The 19,773-nt window shown below is 51.4% G+C and overlaps 1 protein-coding gene across 1 annotated transcript in view; it reads right to left on the bottom strand.

The window, feature by feature from the left end:
• Window positions 1–19,773, bottom strand: part of ANK1 (ankyrin 1) — a 216,623-nt gene that overhangs the window by 42,783 nt on the left and 154,067 nt on the right. Inside the window, 16 exon segments of the mRNA XM_025440516.3 lie at window positions 276–430; window positions 1,655–1,879; window positions 1,982–2,079; window positions 4,054–4,132; window positions 5,296–5,389; window positions 7,075–7,147; window positions 7,574–7,666; window positions 9,007–9,105; window positions 9,347–9,445; window positions 11,218–11,316; window positions 13,605–13,802; window positions 16,577–16,675; window positions 17,116–17,214; window positions 17,743–17,940; window positions 19,041–19,139; window positions 19,546–19,644. Of these exon segments, the coding sequence (XP_025296301.3) occupies window positions 276–430; window positions 1,655–1,879; window positions 1,982–2,079; window positions 4,054–4,132; window positions 5,296–5,389; window positions 7,075–7,147; window positions 7,574–7,666; window positions 9,007–9,105; window positions 9,347–9,445; window positions 11,218–11,316; window positions 13,605–13,802; window positions 16,577–16,675; window positions 17,116–17,214; window positions 17,743–17,940; window positions 19,041–19,139; window positions 19,546–19,644 (1,906 nt within the window).

Genomic DNA, 19,773 nt, shown 5'->3' with positions numbered 1-19,773 from the left:
CTGGGAGCCCCCTTCCCAGGCAGCCAGCAGTGGGGCTGCACGACCCCTCCCCGGGCACCGAGCAGTGGGGCTGCATGCCCCCTTAGGTGCCCCAGAAACCCAGTTGTGGGGCTGCGAGCCTTCTCCCCGGGTACCTACCACTGGGGCTGTGCACCCCCTTAGGTGCCCCAGAGACCCAGAACGAACCTGATGGGGCTATCCCCAGTCTCTCCCACCCCAAATGCGCAAGCTCAAATCCCACCTTCTGTAAAGAGGAGGGCATGGAGCTCAGTTACCTTCGTCCATCCCGTTGAGGATCTGATCCAAGTAGCTCTCTCCATAGCGGCTCTTGTGTTCCTTCCACACGGAGCCGTTCTCACTGCGCAGCACCACGAGCTCGCGGTCCCCACGGCCATGGGAGGCAAAGTGGGGGATCTCCACGATCACGGGGCTGAGGAGACAGAGTGGGTGGGGGGCAAGGGGCATGGACGTGGGTGTGCGTGCCTGCAGGCAGGTGGTTGGGCCCAGGGAGGAAAGGCCAGGCTGAGGCCCAGGTACCCATCTAGGTGAAGGAGGGATCCTGCAGCCAGAGTGAGGCCCATCCTGGGGTAGGTCCAGACAGGGGAACAGACCTGCACTGGGCTCCTGAGATGCTCCGAGGGCACCTCACTCACTGTCAGGGCCCCCGAGTGACAGCTAGCACAGGATTCCACCTCCCTTCACACGGGGCTGTCCTGCCATGGCCATGCAGCGGAGGCTCAGCCAAATAACCCAGCCCTCGGACCTGATGCCAAGAACCTGCCAGATGTGCCTAGATATCCGCAGAGTGGGAACCAAACCCCTCCCAGCCCCAGCTGCCTCCTCTTTCAACTGGTGTTAATGACCTTTCCTCAGGAGGGAGGCGGCGAGGAATACCCCGGGGAATGGAAGAGCAACACAAAAGCAGTCTGTGGGCTGCGTCAGGAGTGCTGGGTGGCTGCTCGGAGGTGGGGACGGCAGGGACTCAGATGGCAAGGCAGGGCCTCCCAGGCAATGTCCCACACCACTGCCCATGGTGCCTGACGGATGGCAGGGCTTAAGCAGAGCCCCACTCTGCTTCAGCAAAGGAGAGGAATAAACCTCTGAAGCCCATTAATCTTTTCGTTGGGGGCAATACAGTAGGGCTGTCTTCTAGAAATACCATTTCATTTTTTTTTTTTAAGATTTTATTTATTTATTCATGAAAGACACAGAGACAGAGGCAGAGACACAGGCAGAGGGAGAAGCAGGCTCCTTGCAGGGAGCCCAACGTGGGACTCAATCCCAGGTCTCCAGGATCACGCCCTGGGCTCAAGGCTGGCGCTAAACCGCTGAGCCACAGGGGCTGCCCCTAGAAATACCATTTTAGATCTTAAATAATTAAACCCTGGGGGGCCCAAAGTAGCCCTATCTTCTCAGTCCCCTTCCTTAGAGTCATAGGAGATTCGAGAGGAATAAGCTCCCACTGGGCTATGGACTTTTTAGTGTGTCTGGGAGAACAGGAGTCAAAGCTCCTGATCCTGTGACTCTGTGGGGACAGTAAAGGAATAAGATGGTGTGGGGCTCCAGAGCTGGCCCTCCCTGTGCCCTGCGGCGGGGTGGCGGCAGGTTAGAGACACGTGTTGCACACGCATGTCCCACGCGAGGGACCTCTCACCTTAAGAACTGGGCCCCTGTGGGTCCCAGGGCAATGATCCTGCTGGCCAGGCCCTCCTCCTCAGCCAGTGGGGGTGGCGTGCTCAGCTTCTGGGGCTTGACCAGGCGGCAGGTGATCCGCGTTGGTGCAGCACAGGTCCGGGGCGGGATCACCACCCTCAGGCCATTGTGACGACTACCCCTCATGGAGCCTCCTCGGGCATCCACCATGAAGCTCACCAGAAACCTAGGGCACGGGCAGATCCATGTTGGGCTTCTCTGTGCACCTGCTCTAAGACGGGGAGAGGAGGGCCCAGAGCCCGTGAGTCCCTGCCACGGGGTCACTTACCCTGTGTGGACGGGGCTGGCTACTGGGCTGATGTTGTCGGAAGTCTCCGTGGCTGGGCTGCTGGGGATAAGCGAGTCCTCATCATACTCCTTAGACGCCTGAATAGGAGAGAGAGGCCAATTGTCCCATCACTTCCAGGGCTACAGGCGCTAGTCTCGGCCCAGCTGCTGTAGCTCTGGGCTGCGGAGGCTCGGGAGCCTCTTGTCACCAGAAAGCGAGTGACGCATTATAAGTAGTCCTGCCCACTCACCACTGACCCTTTGTAACAGGCTTTCCTGGGGTCTGAAAGGAAACACAGACCTCTTCCTACCACCATGGCTTTTCTTTGGCTCCTTTCAGGTCCTACATCCACTGCACAAACTGCAGCTCCCCCTTTCCTCCAGCCACAACCTGAAGCCCCGGTCCTAGAGAGCTCAGTTTGCGCAGACCTGCTACTGGAGCCGGGCACCATCACCTCCTCACTGATTAACTCTGGGCAAGCAACTTGTCCTGCAGGCTTGTGAGGTACAGGGAAGCAGAGCAGACCCTACCCTTGGGGGGCTTCCTATGGCCTTACCAAACGGGATGGTCCCTGCCCCTCGGTGACACTGCAGCGGCACAGACATGGGGCTGCCATGCATGGGGCCTTGCACATCACAAGGAACTCACGAAAGCCAGCAGGGGCTGCATCTGGGGCTGGTCCCTTCCCAGGTTTATTCTCACCTCCGCTCTCATTCCCATGGGTCCTGATGCCCTTGTCCCTCTCCTTTGCTGGCCCTGTCTACCCACCCTCACACCTCGCCTCCTCCACGAAGCTTTACCATCACTCCAATCCAGAAGGCTTCACACAGCACCATTGAGCACCTGGACATTGATTCTTATTGCATCCTGCACTAACTGGCTTCATGGATCCAAGCCCACCCTTCCCGATTGGCCCAATCTGCTCCTGGGGGTGGGCTTGGGTCTCACAGTGCTCCTACACCAAGCCCTGAGCAGGGCACATAGTACGAGTCCAGGAATACCCACTGGCTTGAGGTCGTGACTCAGTGGGTTGGTCACAGAACAACAGGACACAGGTTGACTTGGTTACTTTCTCATTGTTGTCTTTGATGGCATCCAGGGAACATGCCCCGGCTGTGCCAGGGCCATATCTGACCCTAGCTGCTAATGCCTCTCAGTGACTGACAACAGCATCACAGTGCTATGACAGACTTGAGCACGGAATGGCTGAGGGGACAGCTTCATAGCTGGCTTGTCCCCGCACATCCCCTTTGGGTCTGGGGCCATGGCTGCTGCTCTCAGACATATAGCCCTTGGGTGGCAAGGACAAGACCAGCCTTGGCCAGGAAACAGGCCATGCCCAACTCAGTTATCAGGCCTCAAAACAATCATCTCCAACTTCCAAACACCACACTGCTTTTTATCCTAGGTTTGAAACCTCCTGGCCGTGGATGGGGAAAAAAAGTGCCAAACAGCACAATACTAAATCAAGGGAAATTAAATTGTTTGAAATCATCTCACTGTTTTTTGGGGACAAATTCAGGTGGCATGCAGGGAAACTGCTGGGTAGGAGACTGTGATGACTAACAGTCCTCCCAAGAGCACACCCGACACCCCTTCATCACTGTATTGGTATTTTCAGCTTCCAATAATCCCTTGAGGAAGGGGAGGCAGGAACAGTTCCCCTTCCTAATGGACGTGAAAGAAAGGAGTAGCTTGGCATCAGCGGCCTCTCAAGCACTGTGACCCGCTGCCCCAAGGGGCGGGCCTGTGCACGGGAAGTGTGACTGGGATAACACACGCCTTGGAGCCAGATTTTCTGGCGTCATTTCTTGCTCGTGACTGGACCCAGCATATCTTGCACTCTCTTGGGTTCTCTGAGGCTCCTGTCCTTAATATCCGGGATGGGAAAAACTCTGGCAGCCAGGGAGACTGCAAAGGACATGTGGAAGTATGGGTCTAGGGGCCTGGTGAATGCTACGAGCTTTTAAATTCGTGGTTCCTGTCCTACTGCTGGTTATCTCCAAACCATCACTGTCCCAGGGTACCTGCTCTCTACAGATGGGGAAAAAAAGAGAAAAAGTGCTTCTTACCTGCTCTGGCTCTTCTGATCTGATCACCACTGTCTCAGGTGTGACACAAGGGATCCTCGGAATGGCTGGAGATTCTACCCTGTATGCCCAGAACACGGGAAAATCAAATGGATGATCCTTCTGAGTGGCCCCTACCTGCTGTGGGAGGCCTAACGAAACAGCTCTGTACCCCTGTGAGAACCTATCCCACCTGCCCCTTTGCCACAACCCAAAGTGCCCACCACACATGCAATACAACTTAGCCTTTCATGGGGACCAGCCTCTTCCCTCGCCTCAGAGCCATTCAGGGGGCCCAACTGTCCTTCACAAGTCTGGCTGCAGGGGCTGCCTCCTGCACGAAGCCTTCCCTCGCGCTTCTCACCTGCTTCTCAGCCTCAGAGCCCTTGTTAGTAGGCTCCTTGCTCTGGCCCCAACACATCATCTGCACTGCTCTGTGACCTCGGGTGGCAGGGTTGTGACCCCACCAAATATCCCAGGTGGTTCTTTATGAGGGGCCAAGTCTCGTATTTCTTCCTAACTGATGTGTAGTAAATACTAATGATTTTGAGTTTTGAGATTCAGGTTTTCTACAGTAAATACTACATTGATGAAACACACTTGGGGTTTCACTTCCTGTTTTGTATACACCATGGAGCTAAGCTGGCACGCGTCTATCTTCTCAGACAACACTGAGGACTCAGTGTTTCTACAGAGTTGCTCTGTCTAGATTTATTCACCAGATCTTCTTGTGTGCTGATGCGCCTGCCAGGGAGTAAGTCAGGGAATCCTGCAGTGAGGGGTGAGGAGGAGTGTGTTTCAGACAGACACAAACCCTCCGGTGGCGGGAGGGGGGGGCAGTCTCCCTAAGGTGCTGTGTGGATAGAGGGACGTGGTCAGGGTGTGAGTCCAGCTGGGCAACAGCTGTTAATGTGAATCTTCTTCAGTGGACTTTTCTGGTGAGAACAGGGAATGCATGAGAGGGACGGGTTGTGAATGAGGAGGTGGCGGGGGGGCAGTCAGAAAGTTGGGAGCAGGGACACCAAAGAGGAAGAGAGGCACTGCCAGGACCACCCACTACAAGGGAGGCCTCTGCATCCCCACTCCACAAGGCACAGAACTCAAGGATCCTGAGGTGCTGGGACCCACAGTGCAACCACCCTGTCCCTGCCAGGGGCACACGAAGGGCCTGGCCTTCTGGTGACATTTCCCTGTTTGGGAGGCCCTCTCTCCTGTGTCCCAGGGCTGGGCGTGTGTGCTCCTTACACTTGGTCCAGCTTCGGCACAAAATCCAGCAACTCCTTCTCTTCATCTATATCCCTGGAATCTGGTTTCTCCGCCTTGGAGACGAGTTCTTCCCCTGAAACCACACAAGGTGATGTGAGTGATGGCAGAGAGATTTCCTCTTTCTCTATAAAAATTGCTTTCCTGCTCCTCCTCTCAATGCCGCCCCCCCCCCCCCCAGGAGTGGAGTTGGGTGTGGTCGGTGGCGGGGGTGTCCCTGCTGCTCTGCTGCTCCAAGGGGACCACTAACAGTGACTTAGTCTTGGGCCAGTCCTCCTCCACCAGCCCTGGTCCATAGAGCAAGGCAGCTGCTCCTGACCGCTCCTGACCAGACTTTGTAGAAGATCAAAAAATAGAGCCCAGAAAGGGCTCTCTTGGCTTGACAAGTTCCACCTCAAAACAGCCTTTGCAGGGTAGGCAGACTGCCAAGGAAAGAGTAGTTTCTGTCTTTTGCACACCACACTCGACAGAGGGGTGAACTACAGCGGAACCAAACCCATTCATTCTGGAGGACTCTAGGGTTTTTGGCAATCACTGGGCAGCTGAAACCTCATCCTTTCCTAAGTCCATTCCAAAGAGGTTTAAACTACATCCACTAGCCAGACCGCCTCTTTGTTTCTCTCTCCTTGCTTGCCCTGGAGTGGGAGCCCTCGACCTTGCAGGGTCATTTACTGTCACTCAGCAGTGAGTGTCCTGGCTCTGTGATCTGGAGCTGACAGAATGAAATAACAACAGCTCATGCAGTTATGATCACGAACACAGTAGCATGGGTACAGACACAGAAATGGACAGACAGGAGTTCCCCGCCCTGCGTGGATCTTATAGCTGTCAAGCTCCTGCCTCCAGAGTGTTAGCTATCAGGGGAGGGTTGAAAGCAGAAATGGATTAGTGAGAGCTGGGATTGCTTAGGGTGGAATGCACTCGTGAGAAAGGACCACAGGGAACAGAAAGGATTTCATACCCATTATAGTTATATGAGCAGTTCCTGGAAAGCAAAGAGAGCCAAGTTTAAGAAAGGACGGGATGGAAGTCAGTTAAAGCAAGAGGCATATCATTAAAGGAGACACAAAAGGAGCTTTAATCATCTCCCTGACACAGTTCTACCACCAGGGGCCGGAGAGATGATCCAGATCAGCCCCAACATTTTACATCACAAGGGCTCCCTGCAGACTTCCGTGAGGAGCTGGGCTTTTGTGGGGCAGGAATAAATTCTCCTAGTACTCTGCGGTTCACAGAAGCTGAAACAACAGTGATTTCATAATAATGGAGACACTCTAAGGCCTACTGACCCATTATGTGGTCAGCAGAGTAGCTTAACAAAAAAATCTGTACAGAATTTAAACAGCTTGTTATTTGATCAAAGCACAAGGAAAATATCAGGCCAAATGTTTTTTTTTCAGGCCAAATGTTTTTGCAGTTCTTTAGTCTGAGAGTTGATGTGAGTAGAATCATATTCCATACTGTGTAATATGTGCAAACACACATATGTTTACAGAACCTCACGGAATATTGTATTTTAATCTCAGAGACGTAGATTTTTCCTTCTCTGAAAATTACACCAAAGGTGTCTTTTTGGTAACAGACAATGTCGTTAAAAAGTGGTTCTCTCTGGCTTTGATACAGACCCGCAGACCGTGGGCATGCAAGGATGGTTGGTCGGTGCGGCAGGTAGCAGGAAGCCCCCAGGAGGGAGGGCTCAAGGCCCCGTGTGCTCCCTGCTGTCTGACCTGCCCCCAAGTTTTTGTGAATCCCAGGCTTTACCTTCATCTTCCGAGACATCCAGGATCTCATCAACTGTCTCAGGGAAACTCAGTCGATGCTTGTCACTGGTTAACTACATTGAGAAAAAGCAGATAATTCAACTCAAATAGATTGGTGGGCCCTTCCACTGATCTGGAGGTTACCTAGCTATGACTGTGGAGACAGGAAGGAGGTGAGAAAGGAGGTTTGTCTTACAGGAAGAGAATCAAAGCTGAGAGGCCCTCCACCTGAGAGCTGATGTCTGGCAAGGGAAGAAATAGGCGGCGGTCTCTGCCCCCTTGGGTCTGAGCACAGCCCTAAACTCGTCTTGCCAGTAGGTGGCAGTGCAGCTCCGCGTGACTGAGGAACCGGCACTGTCCCGGGCCGGCTCTGCACTGGGTGGTGCTTCCTTCCAGGCACCCCAGAATGCGCTCCTCACCCCGCAGTAACCCAGAGGGATGCCCTGGCTGTCAGGCTGTGTATGTCTGGGATCGCGGGTGTAGTGCAGAAGCTGACTTACCACAAAACTGGGCTCATCTGTGACAACCTTGAGCACGTCTGTTACAGAAATGTAGCCTAAGCGCTTGGCTATTGCCAGAGGTGTGGTTCCATTCTGGAAAAACAGCAGGCAGAGGGTGAGATCAGACAGGAGAATGGACTCTGGGAGAAAGCACTGCCCCTTTCACACAGACCAAGCTCACATTCTAATGGTTTAGAAGGCTCTTGGTGGACATGCTGCACCTCAGGACCCAGAGCAAGACCTCTCCACCTGTGTAAACCCAGACAGGTGTTAGCAAAGGAAGCTTATAAAGATGGGGTATGGGAGAGAAGAAGGCAGTGATGCTTTAAATCTGTAGCACTGAGTGCGGGAGTTTTGAAATGAGAACGGGGGAATCTTGCCAGGACACATCAAGAACCACCAAGAGGGAACCAGACCAACTGGAAGGAATGGGTCAGGAAGGCACCATATGCAATTCTGGAAGGTGAAAGTAGCAAGCAAGTGCTGCTCACTGCTTCCAACACCAGTTCTTTGGCTGCTGATTACTTAGGGTTAAAACAGTTAAAATAATCCATACATACTTCAGTGAACTGTTTAGGCCAATCAGCAATCACAATCAGCAGAAACAGGGGATGAGCATATTTTCTGCTCCGAATTGAAAAGACAGAGCTATGAGCAAGTAAATGGATATTGAGGCTTTATTTTTCTTTTACGTTCTCCAGGTCCAGGATGTGCCCTGAGCCCTGGACAGATTCAGCTCCAACCACAGTTGTAAGTGTAGCAGCCACGTATATAGGCAAAGGTTCACATGCTTTCAGAGCTGGAAGTGGCCATGGAGAAGATCTAGTAAAACCTGCTCATTGTCAGATGAGGACACCCCACTCAATAATGATTACGTTGCTAAAGACAACCCTGAAGCCCTGAAATAGCATGAACCACTTGAGACGTTTGCTTGTGCTCACTTGCACTATATTGAAAGCTTCACATATATAGAAAGAGTTTCAAAGGTGACGTTTAAACAAAGATAAAAGGGAGAGAGTAAATGGTACTTAAAAGGATAACCTACAGGGGCGCCTGGGTGGCTCAGTTGGTTAAGCGTCTGCCTTTGGCTCAGGTCATGATCCTGGGGTCCTGGGATTTAGCCCGCATTGGGCTCCTGCTCAGCAGGGAGTCTGCTTCTCCCTCTCCCTCTGATTCTGCCCTTGACACTGCTCATGCATGAGCTCTCTCTCTTAAATAAATAAATAAAATCTTTTTTTTTTTAAAAGGCTAACTTACAGTTTACCAGAAAGAAAAACTGATCATCATACACCCATAATGCTGATGCAGCTGTGACTTTAAGGTCCCTACAGTCTGTCCAGGCCCCAGATGAGCAGCAAGGAGAGATGGAGCCTCCTGGTTAATGAGGGTCTCCCAGGGCTGCCCATGAGAGTGGTTTTCTGATGGGTACTTACCGAGCTGACTTCATTTGGGGAAGCACCATTTTTGAGAAGCAGGGTCACAATATCTGTATGTCCTTGTTGGGCCGCCTGGTGCAAGGGACTGTATCCTTGCTGTAAAGTGAAGTGACATTTTGGCAGATTAGCTAGCTACGAGAGAAACAACTCCCCACAATTACACGAAGGCCTGTCTGCCTTCTATGCACAACACACAAAGTAATGTAGTTTACCCATTTCCTCCCCTGGGATCAAAGCTTAAAACTGGTAGAGCCTGAGGCACACCCAGAGTAACCCTGACTGCACCCTAATTTGGTACTTAAGAAGTATACAGGTCAGCTCTGAAGTGCTCCCACACCTTAGTCTTGGCATTGACATCTGCCTGGTGCTGTAGCAGAAACTTCACCAGCTTGATATTTCCATAATGACTGGCCACATGGAGCGGAGTGTAACCCATCTGGAAAGCAAGAAGTGAGAACAAGTGAGAGGAGGGCTGCCGGGCATCCCCAGAGCCATGATGGCTGGGCCTGACTGTGATCCTTACAACGGCTGCCTAAGTGGGAGGACGGCCTGGGAAGCCCTTTGGAAGGCTGGCAGCTGCTACAAGGTGTGAGCTGTGCTGCTGCTGCCGCTGGACACCACTGGCCTGGGAAGGAACAGGGCCAGGTTTCAGACAAATGAAGTTTGAGATGCCTGTGAGGTCCAAGAGGAGATGAGGTCAAGGAGGTGATGGGAAAACTGACACTGAGCCCCATGAAGAGGTCTAAGTGGGCAGATCCACATTTGGAGACAGCACATAGAGGGAGGGGCAGAGAAGAAGAGGTGTGAGCAGGTGGCAGGCAAAGCTGGGCAGCCACAGGTAACAGAAGCCAGGGGAGACCAGTCCACAGGAAGAGAGCCACCATCCGTACATCCGCTGGGAAGGGAGCTCCGACGGGGACACCCAGCTGCATGGAGGTGGCCGCCCACCTGGCAAGAGCACACTTACTTCCACTAGAAAGGGGAAACTCCACTGTCTAAAAACCCCACAAAATCCATCCAGGTTACTGAGTTGTGATGGAATAGAATTCATATGAACTAGTCATTGCCTGAAACAATCAGGTTTGGGGTATTTACAGATTGATTGGAGTTTGGGTGCAAGGGAGCTCATTTTCAAGGAATCCGTTCTGCTAAATGGTTGGGTGCTTCCCTGCAGACAGACAAGGCCAGGTTCCCTGGGCACTTTGGTCCTGAATGTCCTCGGGGAGCTGATGCCAGGTCCCAGAAACCATCTTGAGACAGACCCTGCAGGCTGTACCTCAAGCAACAGTATGGCTCTGGGACCCTGAATTCTAATTCAGTCTAGGGTCTCCCTCACACAGGACCCCAAAAGATCTAAGTGGGTCCCCGAAAGCCTCACAGATCCAGAATGTTGTTAGGTTTTAAGTAGATTCCTGGTGAAGCTGCAGACAGTTGGGGATAAAACAGTTGCTAGATTTTTCTCAAAGACACTTTAACATGACATGGTTGACTGGTGTTCCTGTGGAACTCTGGAATGGGTGGGGGCTGGAGGGGTGTCACTTTGTCTATTCCTTTTAATACAACTGCTAAGTGGTAAAAGGCATGAAATGCCAGTTGTGCCATGGAGCTTCCTCCTTTCACCAAATGGAAACACCCTCTCCCTGCTTTGCACTCTGTGGGGGCAGCGGCACCTCTCTTTCACCTCACGTTCCCTCCCAGTCTCCTGTCCCCTCCCCTCCTCTGGGCACATCCCACCCCATGTGCTGTGCCCCTCAACAACCCCATGGAGCTCCCTGCACACAGAAGTGGTTCAAAGAAAGTTGAACTGAATTTAGCTAATTGCTGGAATAAAAGGGGCTGGATCTTCAAGTGAATCCATGCAAGCCTGACCTTTTGACATATCTGATGGATAGAATCATGATTAAATGTTCCTCCTCATTTCTCACTATAGAGGTTCAAAGGTCTAGCAAACTTTTCCAAGTTCTCCCTAGAAAGTAAGATAATGAGATTGGTGTCTTCAATCCCCATCGCCACCCCCAGGAAGTGGCAGAGAAGAATGCCCTGCCAAGCCCTTGGGGTTTCAAAGCTCCATGGACGAGCCTGCCTCTGAAGCATGAGGAAAGCAGGTCTTGGGTGGGATGAGGGGTACACACACACACACACACAGAGGAGAAGGGGGAGGAAGGAGGACAAGCCCACGTGGACACAAGCGTCAGCTGCCTGCCTTACCCGCGTGGTGGCGTCCACTGTGACACCATGTTTGATAAGCACGTCTGCCACTGGAACGTGGCCTTCTTGTGCTACCAGATGGAGGGGGGTGAGTCCACTCTGGAAAGAAAAAGAAGTTCATCACCTTGTATCCAGTAAAGAATCCCAGGCCACAGTGCAAGAGCACTGAGGTTTAGGGAGACCGACCCGGCTGTACAGCTACCCAAGAGCTGTGTGACCTTGGACACAGTGCTTCTGGCCCTGGGCCTCTATATCCTTATCTAAAAAAACGAGGTGGGTTAGCTAAACTAGAGGTCAGCAACGTTTTCTACGAAGGACCAAATGGTCAATACTTGAGACTTGTGTCTCTGTCACAACTACCCAACTCTGCCCGTTAGAGTGAGAAAGCAGCTGTAGCCAGCGTGGAAACAAACAGGCACAGCTATGTTCCAATAAAACTTTACTGGCACCGACAAGTGGTGGGCCGGTTTTGGCCCACGGGCCCTAGTCTGCTGATCTCTGAACTAGATAAATTTTATGGAACTTTCCATTTATGACATTCCCAACTTCCCTGATGCGAGATGAGCTTTCAGACCCTGCTTTCCTTATCCAGAAAAAGAGGTTATCGCTGACCTATCTTGTAAAGTAAGGTTCACTTGAGATAACAGAGGAAAACACTCTGGAAAGCACCACATGTCATTTAAATGTAGCACATGACTAGCACCTCGCAGCCCATGCCACACTGTCAGGGGATGGACGATCCTGCTAGGAATGAAAACATCATCTTCCGGGAGTTCTCAGCACCCCTTCCTCAGGAGGGGAAGATGCCCCAGAGGTGTGGTCTGATGATATGTGCCCACTCGCACCAAAATGTCAGAGAAGTCTTCTCTCCCCAGTACCCTACTCAATACACTCCCTATCCCCTATGGGATAGACAGAGCCATGACCATCTGTGGTCAGAGGCAGGGGCAGGGCCTGTCCCCTCTCCAGGGATGCCACTCTCCCTCCTTGGCCTTCTGCACTCTCCTGGCGGCTGCCCAGAGGCCCATGAGCAGCAGGCCTCCTGGCCAGGCCTGAGCAGGTGGGGTGGGCAGGTAGGGCTGGACAGTCCTACCGCAGTTGCCAGCCTCTGGGTGCCATGCCTGATTCTTGGGAGAACACGGTAACTCGTCCTCTGAGGTGGTGGACGAGTGAGGATGTCTCCAGTACAGAGAATCACCGTCAGTCCCACCGTTCTCATAGAGCCTGCTTGACATGGCCCAGAGAAGAAACCAAGAATCCAATCCAATAGAACGACCCTGCCCTAACGGTTCCCTCTGGGGGTCACCTGCTCAAACCTGGGCAAAAAAGAACCAACGGAGCTACAGGCTTTTAACAGATCTGGTTACTCTTCAAATACTTGCCTTTCAGAAACAGTTCCTTTATCATCTAAAGAAGTGGCTCTTTGTATTGCTTCTATTATCTGAAATGTCCTGAATAGGCCAATTCCAAGAGATAGTAGATTAATGGTTGGTAGGGACTGGGAGGTTTAAGGGAAATGGGGAGTGGCTGCTAATGGGATAGGGCTTCTTTGTGGGGTGATGAAAATATTCTGTAATTCAACAGTGGTGATGGTGGCCTGATTCTGAAATATCCTAAAAACATCCAAATAGTACAGTTCAAAGGTATGAATTTTATTGTATGTCAATTACATTTCAATAAAACTATTATTTAAAAAATGAAATGTCCTAAAAACCGCCAAATAGTACAGTTCAAAGGATGAATTTTATTGTATGTCAATTATATTTCAATAAAACTATTATTTAAAAAATAAGTGATTCTTAGTCTTTCTTGGGTCATGCATTCCTTTGAGAAACTGAGAAAAATGATGAAGACCTCACCTAGAAAAATGTCCATGTGCCTATCCCTCTGAAACGTGGTGTACGGTCTTGGAAGGACCCATACTCCTCCACCAATAGTCCCAGGATTGGGAACTGCTAGTTTAGCATATGGGTGGGAGTTTAAAAATACTCTCCCACAGAAAAAGTATATTCGGTACCAAGTTACTTACTACATTCCTGAAAGTAGACACTGGCCTATATTTGAGGAAGTGTACTATGGATATTAATATTGATCTTTTTGCAGATCCTTGAGACAATCTATTTAGAAAAGGCATCAGATAAGGTCAGGGCCACACAACCTGGGAATAAGCAACCTTTCTGATCCTGTTTATTCATTCATAAAACTGAGATAAAATCGATGCAAGACTGTTGTAAGGATTATACACACACACACACACACACACACACACACACACACCACTCGACTCAGAAACTGAGCACCTCAATATTCAGATAGAATATCTAGTTAGCTACTACTAAAACATTCCAAGACCACAGGGCAAAGCTGGAGAAGCAAGCCACGTTTACCTTGTTCCCCAGATTGCCATTGGCTTGTTTCGAAAGTAGCAGAGCCACCATCTCTGCATGACCCTCCTGGGCAGCCAGGTGAAGGGGTGTCACACCTTGCACCGACTCTGCATTTGCTGAGCCCCCATACTGCAGCAGACTGCGGGCCACCTCCATCTGGTTCTGCTTGGCAGCAATGTGCAAAGGGGTGTAGCCATTCTGAAACAGAAGACACCGCCAGGAGCCTGGTTATAAGAATGCTGAGTGGACAGTATGAGCATACGCCTTAAATATTAAGTCTTTGGAGGGAACAAAGGGAGGGTGAGGCCTGGTTCTTGGCCTGCTGGGCACCCACTAAGCAAAGCTGGCATTACCTAGGAGAGCCATTAAAGTCAACAAACCAACCAACCAACCAATCAAATCTGTCCATTTGGAGACAGTTCTCAAGGATCCACAGAGCTAGCAAATGTCCTGTGCCTCTCCTCACCCCTGTTCTCTGTGTTTGAGCATTAACAGACCACTCTGTAGGAGGTGCTCTGTTACCACAAAAGCTAGGATTCAAGCAGGCAGCTCACAGAACTGGAAGGCTCTTATCTGCAGTAAGAACCACTCTCCCCCACCCCAACATTTCATGAAGGAAGAGTATCAGAGGCCACTTCTTTCCCTGTGCAATGGGTCTGGGGCTCCCCCTGGGCTGGCAGGCCAGGGCAGGTGATATAAGGGGACACGTGCCCTGCCCGGAATGTGGGGACATGGAGTCAGTCCTCTGCCTCTGTAACGAGATCAATGTTTTGATTATAATAATTCACTAAACAAAATAGTGTTTGTAGCATATCAACGGAAAGCAAAGAAAGAGGTGTGGCTTTCTAGGTAAAGCCTACGATCTGGAGGCTTCTGCAAAGGAACTCACTCTCCATGAGATGAGTATCTGAGGACATGCATGAGAGGAACTGGGATGAGGCACTTGCACCCCTAGCCCGTGCCTGGAGCAGGTAGGTATTCACAGCATGAAAGCAATGATTATTAGGACTTCTTTTAATAGACAACGGCAGTAACCGGAGCAAGCTGAAGTATACCCATGGAAGTACGATCAGGAGTCTGGGTCATTTGGGCAGCAGTGGATGTGCACACTGGCAAAATCAGCACCCTGTCCTGGCAAAGGGCACAGTTGCTTCGGAGGCAGCTCAGGTCAGGTGACCCTTGGTTAAAACTGACATACAGGAGCAGCTGGCGGTCTCAGAACAGAGACTACCCCTCCGCGCTTTGCAAAGAGGGGCATCCAAGGGAACGAATGACCTGTTGTAGGTGATAAGGACAGGGGACAGCTAGGCAGAAAGGTTAGGGAGGGCTGGGGGCCACAGAGAAGGTCTTTTTCCCCAGGGAGATGAGCTCATCCAAAAGGATGGATGCTGGAGAGAAATCTGCCTAAATGTTAAAACAACATTAGCATCAAAATTAGAAGGGGGAGGGTTTGGTTTGGATGCTGAGAGATTTACATGTGAAATTCTACAAAATTGCCAGACGACTTGGGAAACTATTTTTGCCATGGAAACAAACCCCATCTGTACAAGGTTTGTACTTGGATAAGGCTCTCTTTAAATACCATGAACCTGGCTCCGATTTCTTTTATATAAGGAGGGGAGTGAGGAGGTGGGGAGTCCAGCTTTTTATTTTTAGAGGCAGGAGTAAGTCACATCTTAGCAGGACTGCATGCTCATCGACACAGTGACGTGGGCTTGCTACAACAGCGGGCACAGGAGCCCAAGGAGACAGAGGTGTCTGGGAGATGCGGCGTGTCTACGGCAGTGATGCTGGGAAAGTCAGATGAGCATCCACTCTGAGGAGGGAAGAGGCACCCAAGGCCTGCTCTGATTTTCCCTGACTCGTGTGTCCTTGCGTCAGAGCATTGCCCCCTGCCTCCTCGCCCTCTCCTGCGTGGCCATCAGTCCCCTCCCTCACAGACAAACACTGCACACCCTCTGGCCCCACATGAGGTAGGCTGTACCCCCAAACGATCCTCGTGTCCAGCTTTATCCCTACACCTTGTCCTAGTTCCCTTCACTCCCAAAGTCTGATCTTATATAAGCAGCCCTGTCAACTCCCTTTGCCTGGTCAACTTGAGAGGCAGCGAATCTGCTACGCAGAGCAGCGTATTTCAGGGGCTGCCCTACTGGACTGCGATGTCCCCCATGTAATTTATATGGGTGCACCCTGTTAAATAACCCCACGATGTGTGGGGCCCCTGGGTGGCTCAGTCAGTGAAGCATCTGCCTTTGGCTCAGGTCATGGTCCAGGGTCCTGGGACAGAGCCCTGCGTGGGGTTCCCTGCTCAGCGGGGACCCTGCTTCTCCCTCTGCCTCTGCCCCTCCTCTCACTTGTGAACACACTCATGCTCTCACCCCCCTCTCAAATAAATAAATAAAAATCTTAAAAAAAAAAACCCAAACCACACCATGATTTAAAACTCTGAACTCGTAAAAGAAATACATTTGGGGGTGACTACTCACATTTGAAACAGACCCCTTGCTTCAAGGTTATGGCAGGTTCACCCTCGACCCTGAATATTTCTCAGAAGTGCGGCCCTTATGCCACCAGCAACGTGTGGAGTCAGAACTGAGAACGAGGCTCACTGCTTCCGGAGGCTCCCGGACACATTGACCTTTGACAAGCCAACTGACAGAACAGTAGTGTGGGGAACACATTTGTCGTGTAAACCCAATCATTCCTGCTCTGTGAGGTGACCTGTTGCTGAGATGTGTTACCACTTCCCACCCTACTCCTGGTCTCCAAATAGTAGCAATTACTGCAGGGAACATTTGTGTAAGTGAGGCGAGATTTCTGAGGTAAAAATAAAAGCAAAACATGAAAACCCTTTCGCTGCTCTTGGCACAGCCAGGAGCTTCCTGCAGGAGCTGGCCGCCTTGCAGGGGCCTCGGCCTGCACTGCATGGGTCTGGGGCCGGAGCCCCGGTGTGTGGAGTGAGGCAGGCTTACCCAAGCGGGGCTGTGTGGGGAGCCACCCCGGGGCAGCAGCAGCCTGACGATGTCCAGGTGGTTGTGATGGACGGCCACGTGCAGGGGGGTCAAGCCGTTCTGCAGGGGCAAGGTGGATAAAGACAGCAGCCTTCACTTGACCAGCTTTATATGAGCCACCCCTTTGGCTGGCAGCAGCACCACTTTGGGATCTGCAACCCTTCTTTTATACAGGCACGATCTGGTTAGAAGTCCTTCCAAACCCAATTTCGATCTGAAGTCACTCAAGAGCATAACAAAGCCAGACCCCAGGGCACCTCCCAGTTCCTGCAGGGCCCGGTGGGGCAGCTCAATGCACACATGCTCCAAGAAGGCCACCAGGTTTTTCTAAGAGGACAAGGCCTTTGTCAGAGTCTTCCCAGAGCCCCTTCCCCTGGATGGCTGCCCATCATCTGAGAGATGAACACAGTAGGCCTAGGCAAGGATGCCATCCACAGATGGCAAAGCACATCCCTTGCTCTGGCCTCTAAACTGAGAGATGGAGGGAAGTTCAAACTCACTTTTCCAGCAGCATTTGGATGCGCGTCCCGTCCCAGCAGCAGCTCTGCCACCCTGACCTTCCCATACTTAGCTGCCACATGGAGAGGGGTAAATCCTTTCTGAGGAGAAACACAGGCCATCAGAACCGTGGGTCATCAGGGCTGTCCTCCCCCAGGGAATGGGCCCATGGCAAAGGCGGTGTCCCACCTTAACTGGCAGGGAGACACCAATCAATAAAGGACACCACAATCTCTGATTCCTCCAAGAGCCCCAGACCCCCGGGGATCAACAGGATTCCTCTGCCACTTGCCCACCACGCCTCTGGTGACAGGGCATGATGCCATCCTGTAGGGTCACTTCGACTACCAGCTAGTTTGACGGCAAGGGTTGAGTCTTACTCCTTCTTGTGTTCTAGAACCTGACTTGTCCGGAGCTAATAGCCATTCCATGATAAAGGGCTGAAGGCCAGGTGGGTGGATGAGAAACTACCGTTCTCTGGGGAAAGGATGACACATCGAACTCATAGATGTGGCTGGTCTGGGAGGGCTGGCCCTCCTCACTGCTTTCAGCATCATCAAGGCAACACAGAGCACTGGGCAGGAACAGCCATCCCACACCCCAGGCCCAGCGATGGAAGAAGGCTGTACCTTGGTCATGCATGCCTGCGATGCTTCCTTTTCCAGAAGGGCCAGGGCTGTCTCCACCTGGCCCTCTCGGGCTGCAATGTGCAGGGGGGTGTGCCCAGCAGTGGTGGCCAGGTTGGGATTCGCATTATTTTCTAGCAGTAGCTTCACCATGTTTGTGTGGCCGATGCGGGCTGCACAGTGCAGCGGGGTCTGGTCATCCTGGAACCCAAGGTGGAAACAAAGAACAGGGAATACTAAGGGCTCTTAATTCAACTCTTCACTTCACAGAGAAGGGTGAGGCCCAGAGAGGGTAAGTGACTTTCTCAAGGTCACGCAGCTAGTAAGATAAAGAGCTGGGATTCAGATCAAGTTTCTGAGTTACAGAAACAAATATGCTCTCTCATTTAATCCCCACAACTACACTTCAAGTTACTGCTATTTCTACTAAATTGCCTCAAGGCTCAGCCTTCCCATCTGTAAAACAGGGACAATAATCCACCTCATGGGGCTCTGGTTAGGGTCAAGCAGGCAATGTGCACAGAATGTTTCACACTATGTTCGGCACGTAACAGGCACTCAGTGTGCTCTCTGCTTGCTCTCATCTCCCAGGTCACGTCTGAGCAGATGCCTGCCTTTCTGTCTGGGGATGGGGTCATGGGGAAGTCCAAACGGCTGAAGGGGAAAGATGACTTTTCTTCTCACCCTTGGTCCTCCTCCCCTGATACTGAAGGGGTTCAAGGCAAGGGTCTCTGTGCTACTGGGCCCAGCTGGCAGCCTCCCCGTGTGGCCCAAATGCAAACCACAGTTCTAACTCTAAACAGAGCTTCTGTCACCTGCAGGGTAGAAGAGCCCAAGCTTGGTCAGAGCCAATCACAGTGCAAATTCAGTAGCAATTCTCACTGTTCACTCATCCAATCCCTCTAGGATAACTTTTACAACAAGGGGGAATCTTCTATGTTTTAGATCAAGTAATTCCTGACTGCTTTTCACTGGCAGCATATTCTCCAAAATGTTGCCTCTCACACCACGACTGTAACCACTATGAAGAAACCCTTTCAGCCCAAAGAACTCCTGCCAGCGAGCCATGTTCTTTGGACTTCCGCTATCCTAATGAGTAGCATGGCTCTGATGCAAACATATCTCTGGCCTTCTCACAGCCCCTGCACAGCAGAATCTGAGTGTTTGGTACAACCACCATGGGAATGACAAGGAAGCTCTGTGCCACCAGCACTGTAGCAGGGCTTCTAATAAAGATGGATTTCTCCTCACTGCACTTGAATTGCTTACATCTCAGGATCCCTCCTGCCTCCAGAACTCACTTTGGCTTTGGCATTGACTTTGGCTTTGTTCTGGAGCAAATATTTGGCCACTTCCGTGTGCCCTGCTCTGGCTGCCATGTGTAGCGGGGTCTCCACTTTCTGTAAAACAACAGAATTATAGAAATGTTAATATATGCTGAGTTTCTAAAAGGACACACACAGAGCTCCAAAGTGCCAGCCTGGAGAGACTTCAGGTTTGTTTTCATCCAAGAGGTGGAGCTGTCCCAGCACGAAGCCTTTAGCCTGACGTGTGTGTGTGTGTGTGTGTGTGTGTGTGTGTGTGTGTGTGTGCGCGCGCGCATACTTAAAAGTAAACCTCAGAGCAGATGTGTGAATTTAATTGGGAAAGAGTCAATATATGCCCTCAATCTCCCCAAATATGAAGTTCTCCCATTCTGAGAATTCTAGCTCTATCCCCAGAGAGGTGACCTTAGGATCAGCAGCTCATCTCCCCTCTGAGCTCTGCATCCAGAGGAAAGAGTCCTGGCTCTTCCCACTGTCTTACCACATTGGAGACATTGGGTGATGCCCCCCGCTGCAGAAGGTTCTTCACGATGGGCAGGTGCCCCATGAAGGAGGCCACGTGGAGGGGTGTCAAGCCAGACTGGAACACACAAGAGAGGAATGAGAACATAAGAGCCTTTCCTGCTCCTATAAGGAAGAGAGAGTCAGATGAATCTAATGCTTTCTTGCTTCTAGGGGTGCCAGAATGGTTTTCCAAGCAAAGGTTGTT

Source organism: Canis lupus, chromosome 16, assembly GCF_003254725.2.
Source record: "Canis lupus dingo isolate Sandy chromosome 16, ASM325472v2, whole genome shotgun sequence".
In the NCBI taxonomy this organism is placed as follows: Eukaryota; Metazoa; Chordata; class Mammalia; order Carnivora; family Canidae; genus Canis; species Canis lupus.
The sequence above is the reverse complement of the archived record's forward strand: the minus strand, read 5'-3'. Positions and strand labels throughout refer to the sequence as shown.